Source organism: Perna viridis, chromosome 14, assembly GCF_037379345.1.
Source record: "Perna viridis isolate PV_CMFRI_1.1 ecotype Kerala chromosome 14, ASM3737934v1, whole genome shotgun sequence".
NCBI lineage: Eukaryota > Metazoa > Mollusca > Bivalvia > Mytilida > Mytilidae > Perna > Perna viridis.
Window position 1 is genome coordinate 18,833,048 of NC_142458.1, and position 7,940 is coordinate 18,840,987.

A 7,940-nucleotide genomic window follows, 5' to 3' on the forward strand; every position below is an offset into this window, starting at 1 on the left:
TATCTTTAAACACGCTTATCTACATTAAAATTATACCCAACTTTCTTATAAAATTTCACCAAAATCTATTGAAGCGTTTTGAAAAAGCTGAGCTTACACGATTAGTGGACATACAGACAGACTGGTTTGATTTTAAAATCGGTTCCCTAAAGGCAAATTATGAGGTAAACGAATTAAAATGCTTTAATTGCGACAACACATTGTTTTATGGATTGAAGATCCAATACGGACTGAGAAGGTAACTAAGGTAAAAGGTAGATATTTTCTCTATGAAATAAATGAAGACCTTGTTCTACTTAGAAGTTTATGACACATTTTCACTGAATCCTATTGGACGTGTTTTTATTGATATTTTTGTCTGGTAAACAATGTGGGCTTATCAGTTGTTTCTGAATTTAGAGAAAAGGGAGTCCTCTATCGAAATAGATAGAGCTTGTTTTCATTAGTTCTGTGTGTTAAAATGTTTGTATTCTGTATCGATTTCAAGAGTTAAATCGGACTTCAACATTTTTGTTGCTGTATTTTCCCAACCACTGTTCCAGTTTATACTATACCTATACTTTATATATCTGTCCCAAGCCAGGAACTTGTAGTCGAGCGGTTGTCATTGTTTTTATGTTCATTGTTTATTGCGTTGCGTTTTTTTTTTTTTTTTTTTTTTTTTTTTTTTTTTTTTTTTTTTTTTATGTATAGCTTTATTTCATTTATTTTGGGGTCTTTTACAGCTTGCTTTGTGATTTAGGTTTTATTCATCATTGAGGACTGTGTACATATGGTGACCTGTAGAATTTTAATTGTTCGTTGCTTGGCTTTTGGTGCATGACTGTCTCGTATGCTATCATACCACATTTATTTTATATTCTTGCAAACTTCCAGTTTTGTTAAGATAACAAAGGTTTTCGCAACAAAATATTGATTCTAATTAAGTAAAATGGAGTTTTAGATATACTTCGTTGAACATTGCGTAGATAACAGTTGGATTGCACGAAATTCAAGTGGTCCATATACTCTATAAATATTTTAACTAAATTTCTATTTTCATATGCTTCAAGGAGCTCGCACCTCTCATATATGATAACCCAGTGTATGTTATTATACTTCCTATAATACTAGCTTATGACAAATTTATTTGAGGTAATGTTTCTCAATACATGTCGGTGCAATGTGTACCGTATTGCTGAAGTACAGTGTAAGGACCAGTCCGTTTCAATTTCTAGACAAACACTGATTGATTACTCACGAGAAAGCAGAAAATGTTAACAAGGTAGGTATTTTGAAATGTAAGAGTTTACATATATCAAAATCAACCATTCTCTGCACGTGAAACATGTTTCTTGTGGAATATTCAAAAAGTACTATATCAAGTTATGTTTATCATATGCCATAATTCATAAATAGTCGCAAGGTTACTCAGTACGTGTACTACTACGAGTAGATTGTCTTTAATTCGATATCACAAAGTTCAATTGACCCCAAATTACGTCAATATCGTCAAATATTTAACCAGTTTATCATTTTTCTTTCCGGCCACTTAAAATGGAAATCAACATCAGTAAACCGGAAACGGTATGGACAGCCCCACTAATGGTTACCATGACAAATGACCACGCAATTCCTTCCTTGACGATGGCCCCATATATCATTATAGACAGAAAGGTACAGCCAGCTGAAAAAAAAATAAATAAATACATACAACGACTTCCTTTTTGGACACCGAACTTAATTATACAATAAACTTAAATCGTGATATCTACATATTTTAATGGTAAAATATTATCTTTTTTATTCTCAGTTTTTGACCTGTTCTAATACATGCAATAAATGGTAATTGTTTTTTTTTAATGTTACATTAGTAATCATCAACACAACAATGTGCAGGAAATGGTGTTGAAAGTGCACAAATACATTACTACATGGACAGTGTCCGGGTTGTCACATTTAACAAATCACTTACTTGTAATGAATGAGGAGATGGCCGAGGCCAGGAAAAGTCGGCGATTGAATGATAACTTTTCTACCAAAGTGAGTACAATCAGTGTAGAGACTCCTAACAAAGACGAAACTACACCCAGACTAGTGAAAAACCGCACAGCTTGCATCCAATCTACAAAATAATGAAATAAGGCTTGAATTTATATTTATTTTCATTTTTGCTGTATATTCCCAGCGGGAGCTTCACGTTGAATCAAGAAATTTTGAAAAAGTACGGGGGTCCAGAGGGGTCACACAAAAAGGGAGTGATTTAGGCAATTTTTTTTGTTCTATGTTTTACAGAAATTTAGCACGGAATTACCAGCTGAATTCCCGAACCGTAATGCCTGTGGATTATTGTTCCATTGCGATTCGCACCAAGTGGTCCGCTTTGAATGGCACACTAATCGAATCTTAATTAAAATAATGCACACAAGGCTAGTATAGACTTAGACATTTTGGACCAAAAAGGGTTTATAAAGTGGTATTTTGCGAGTTTTGACTTTTTACGCATTGCGTACTTCCAAAAAAACAAAATCTGCATGCACTGATATTGCACATACATCTTAAATAAAACGATGGGTTAATGAGGGTTTTCTCAACGATTGGAAAAGAAAGTATGGGTACATGGGTTATAAGGTTAATAAAATATAAGTTGTTCCTCTGAAAGGAGATGGTTGTTTTTGTTAGTTGAACCATGTATACGTTCATCAACGGTGGGTCCTTGCACGAATGCAAAAACAACAATTCAACTACATGTATCTCACCAATCGCGTTCAGAACATGCATGTTATGTATTTCCATGTATTTCCCTCTTATTTGTCCACACTTAATTTCTTGTTTGTGTCAATCTTCCTTGTCTAGACTGAATTATGTTCTTTTTTTATTACCGTTCTATTCCTGGTTTCCTAAATTTCCTTAATACAATTAAAAACTGTTTCTGCATTTGAGATCGATTCTGATCCTTGTAAGCTTCGTGAAAAAAAATTGGGCACGACCGATCCGAAAAATTAAAAAAAAAAACATACAAGCTTTCTTGGCATTTTTTTGATAAGCGACTTGAATTGAAAAATTAAAAAGAAAATCTTCTGTAAATATGACTGTTAATTTACTTAGAAGATCAGTTATACTGTTCGAGGATACAGAATCTGCTCCAATATTCTGATGCTTTCTTAACTAATCAGAAAAAAAAATGCGAGCAAAGCTTACACAAGAATACCTCCAGAAACTATGTAGTCTATATTCAAAGTCGCTACGCATAAAGTTTGAGGCCACAAAAATGTGAAATCCAATTCCACACTATGGAACCCCAACATAAAATTTCTGTTACCTATATCTAGTAACTGTGATAAAAAGTTGCAGAGAAAATTGTCCCTCCCCTTGGTCGATTAAGTCCTTATTTTGCATCATATAACCAACCATCAGAGTCATTCCGACGAAAGTGCAAAATAGGAGTCGCATATGGCACCATGTAGTCATGAATGTGTAAGAGGTTTATGGAATTGTATTAAGCCGATTCAGAGAGTTGTGGATGGGGAAATACTCGTCTAACCTAGGTCGACAAATGTCAAATTTCATGGTTTGCATCAGGAAACTCCAAGTCGTTTAAATTAAAATGCATAATGGCATCATGTGCTGAAAATGTGAGTCAGGTGTACTTGAAATCCACCAAGCGTTCTGGAGAAGGAGTTGCAGAATGAAACTATTTGAACATGTAGCATGATCACTATATACCATTCGAGGATATAGTAACACTGCTTTTGACCGTATTAGCAATTGCTTGAGTAAAACAACATTATTATTAATATAAAAAAGAGTCTTTAAACAACATATAAATTTCCTTATAACGAAAATATGAGTTAGGAAATACGACAACAGTTCCAGATAACCCAAAACGTAACACTTTATAATAGAGAAGAAGGGGAAAACAGCGGAATTGTGAAAAAGACAACAACTATACCAAATGTGAAAAAAACAGCTGAAGTTCAATGAACAGTGAAAAACTCCACACCCTGAATCACCCTTCAAATTTCCCCTTAAACAAGAAGAGAAATGGGCTTCACATTTCACCAAAAACATAATAGACCCTTAGTTGATGTGCATGCTCCGTATACACTTCCGCGCGGAAAAGGTATTGTATATTGAGCATGCTCCACGAATGCTCATGGACTATACCACGGTTAGCACAAAATGGTTTATTATATACGAAACAATAGTTCGTGTCACAAAATATCATTAAGGCTAGAAAATCATGATTTGGATTGAGACAGACGCGAAAGATGTGGTTAGGCTTGATCTAGGACCTCACCCTACCTGTAGCAATTGTGGAAAACATACACACATTGAACTTCACTCATTTAAAAAGTAATCAAGGGAACCACAATTCTAGCAGAAATCAAATAAATGTAATCCAGGGACAGAGACCAGACATGGAAAACAGACAAACAGAACAAAGAACGTAAAGTAACTAAAATAATACATACAAAGAAACAAAAGTAAATGACCAACTCGGACTCCACTTAAAACTGGGAGCATGGACCAGGTGCACCGGTAGCGGAAGCCTCCTCTGCTATTCTAGAAAGAAGGTCCGGGTCCAACTGTGCAGTGCACAATGGAACACAACTCATTGTGCCTAATTAACATATACATGTAGGTTTCACGAGAGTTACTTCCCCTTATTCATTATCCGGGTATCAATAGTAAGCATGTCTTGATGGAAGCATGGGTGTCAGTCTTCCACATATTTGTGTGTGTGTTTTTTTTTTCTGCTATTTTTTTGTGCGCTGTTTTTATAGTATATAGTATTGTCAGTGTGGATTGGATTTAGGTGTTTCCATGACATTGTGTATTATTTGTGTGTTGTATTATTTAGTTAATAATAAAGCACCAGTTTCGCCGTTGTCAGTTGGAACTAACAATAAACGCATGAATACAGTCCTCTAACGGTTTTCCACCAACATCTATTAGAATACCAGAAAGGCTACAAGTTTAACAATGATAAGAGATATTTTGTTCTGTGGCCGCTTTCTGTACTATATCCTCTTTCTGCATAATATTATAAAACCCAAAAATCCCTAATTGCCCTAAATCACTTTTTTTTTGTTTTCTTGTTTAAATGCACTAGACATTTCCCCCGTATCTTCCCATAGCAATAACATGTTATTAAAAAAGAAAACAATTGAATTGCTAATCTACTGCCACTTGGCACTTTCACCATACAGCCTACCCCTTCAAAACTTCTTTTACCAAACGTGTTTTTTTACTTTAGTCCGTTATCATATCCCCCGTACCATTTTCGCCCAACCTCACTGTCTCTCCATCAACTTCAATGCAACATACCTCTTCCAACCAAATCCAATTCAGCGCATATACTGTTGACACATCTCCTCCATAGACCCTCATCGAATCCTTGAATTAATAAACCCACTTCCGATCTCGATTTCTCCGAATATTCAAACTGTAGAGTTCTCCAGTATGGTGTCGAGAAGCCTATGACCAAAATTAGAAATCCACTAACTTGGAAAATCAGTGCTACTTTCATGTAGCTTTGGCTCTTCTCATCGTCCGCCATTTTGTTTTTTGTGCTTTGGTCATGATTTAACGTAAAGGTAAAAGGTGTTATTAATTATTGCAGGTAACAGACGAGAAAGAATAATCATATTTGCTAATGATTACAATAAAGCGTGTTTATGTCAAAACATATCCTCGGGCAGTCATCTGTCATGTTGTGCACTAGATGTGGTTCATTACAACATTAAGTCGTATAAGGTGACGTTTACCACAAACAGTGTAGGTATTGGTTGTTACATGTAGCAGAGTTTTGAGTACCAAAGAGGGAGCTATGGGTGACAAAGGTCCATTCCTAAACGGTACAAATTATACTGCATGAGTTATTTCTTTCTTCAGAAAATAAGATGAGATAAGATAATGTCTTTATTGCATAAAACTCAAATAAACTATTGCAAATATAACTGACGTGCACACACACACACACACACACACACATACTGGTTTTTATAACAAAGAGAGGTATAAGTTTCAGCACCAACGTAAGGAGGTCTATGCTTTCTGGTGGAGATAATGATACATTAAATTGAAATTGTATTAATATGTAGGATTGGATGTTAGAAAACGATCAATAAAACCTGTATTTCGTATATTTAAATGTTAGCACCTTACATACAACCAGAGGTACATCCATATAAGGACATTACATCTCGAGGTACTTCCTTATAAGGATAATACCTCGTCTTGCATGCAAAACATATTATATACACTTATGTATCCACTAGAAGAACGCCCTGTGGAATACAAAAGCAATGTGCATGTTTCGCTATGAAATTCAATCTAAATCAAAAATAGGTGCTCTATGGCGTTGTGTTATCAAGATTCTGTGAATGTTTAACTGAATTTAATTCAGCTGATTAAAGAACATAAAATAGGGAAGGACACCGTGATCACTTTATACTGCTACTTCTCCTCAAAACGGGAATACAATAATTCCTAAAATGAGGTGTAATGTCATCTTGATGAGAGAAATATATACTGGGTCCGATTTAGGAAAGCACATTGAGTTGAAATTTAATTTTCACTCACTTTGAAGCTAGTAAACAAACTTTGTTTGTATATCTTTATTATGGATAAACCTTCCATATTGTCAATAAAACTGAAACAAGAGAACATTTTCCTACAACGCACAATAATGTTAAATGTCCAAAAATGAAGACTCCAAGCTATATACAATCAACCGAAATATAGCAGCTTTATATTAAGATATTACAATATTTCAATACAACTAAAATGATATATCATCAAAGGGTTTTCGTGGATTTTGTAAACCAAGGTATACCAAATTTTGAACATTTTCAATTTAGGCGGATGTATAATAGTTGCCACAAATTTAAGCATTGGAAAAAGATTATGTAGGGGCTCTGAAAAGGTAGAATGTCTTGAAATGCAAGATTATGTGAAAACTAATGTTATAATTGCAATATAGATCATTATTTTAAAAATTATCATAAACTTATTCAAATACTTAGGAAGAATGTGTTAAGATTTCATATAGATCTGATACGTTTTACTCAAGTTATCGTTATTTAACGAAAGCTAAGGGACACCAACGACGACACACCAGAATGATACCATTATACGTCTGCAAATTTGTTTTGTAGTCGTATAAAAACCATTTACCTAATAGTGCCTCACCAACTGATCAAATGAGCAAAACGAAATAATAAGTGTATCAAGAAAAAAATACTTATACATGTAGACATATAAAACTAACGAGCTGTAACTATTAACACACACACATACACCAATGGCAAATGAAAATTGCAAAATACAATAAAAAATTGTTCATAGCAGAGAATAAAATAACACAATGGTAAAAACTTAATGTTGTCCACTTATAATAAAAAGATATAAACTTTTCATTTTCTCTGATATACAGTATGTAATAAGTGTTTGTTTTTTCTCACAGTATCATTTGATTCTTAAGAACAGTTCTTTGTAAGAACCATGCAAATAATGACAAATGGGTTATTTTTAACGGGATAATAAGTGTCACCCGACTTAACAGTGCATAAGAGTATACATGTAACCCTACCGGTGCACCTGGTCCATGCTTCCAGTTTTAGTGGAGTCCGAGTTCCTCATTTGCTTTTGTTACTTTGTTTGTATGATTTTAGTTACTTTATGTTTTTTGTTGTGTATGTCTGTTTTCCATGTCTGGTCTTTTTCCCTGGATTACATTCTTTTGATTACCGCTATAACCTTGGTTCCCTTGATTACTCTTTTTAACACTATGGCAAAACATTATGATGTGTTAATATAACGCGATTATTTTTTTAAGGGAAGTGGGGAGATCCCTTATGTCATTTTTTACTCGAGAGATATCTAAAATATGATTGCAAAACGCAGGCAGGGAACTTCATAAATATTCCAATAAAAAACAAAATATCAAGATCGGA

At 34.2% G+C, this 7,940-nt stretch overlaps 1 protein-coding gene across 1 annotated transcript; it reads right to left on the reverse strand.

Moving 5' to 3' along the window:
• Positions 1 to 505: 505 nt before the first annotated feature.
• On the reverse strand, positions 506 to 5,621 carry LOC148598500 (uncharacterized). Its single transcript, XM_088562164.1, has 3 exons — positions 5,311 to 5,621; positions 1,955 to 2,104; positions 506 to 1,666 (listed from the first exon to the last, which is right to left on the reverse strand). Exons 1-3 carry the CDS (start codon positions 5,540 to 5,542, stop codon positions 1,512 to 1,514), a joined length of 537 nt encoding a protein of 178 aa, XP_088418290.1. The 5' UTR covers positions 5,543 to 5,621; the 3' UTR covers positions 506 to 1,511.
• Between the last annotated feature and the right edge of the window lie 2,319 nt (positions 5,622 to 7,940).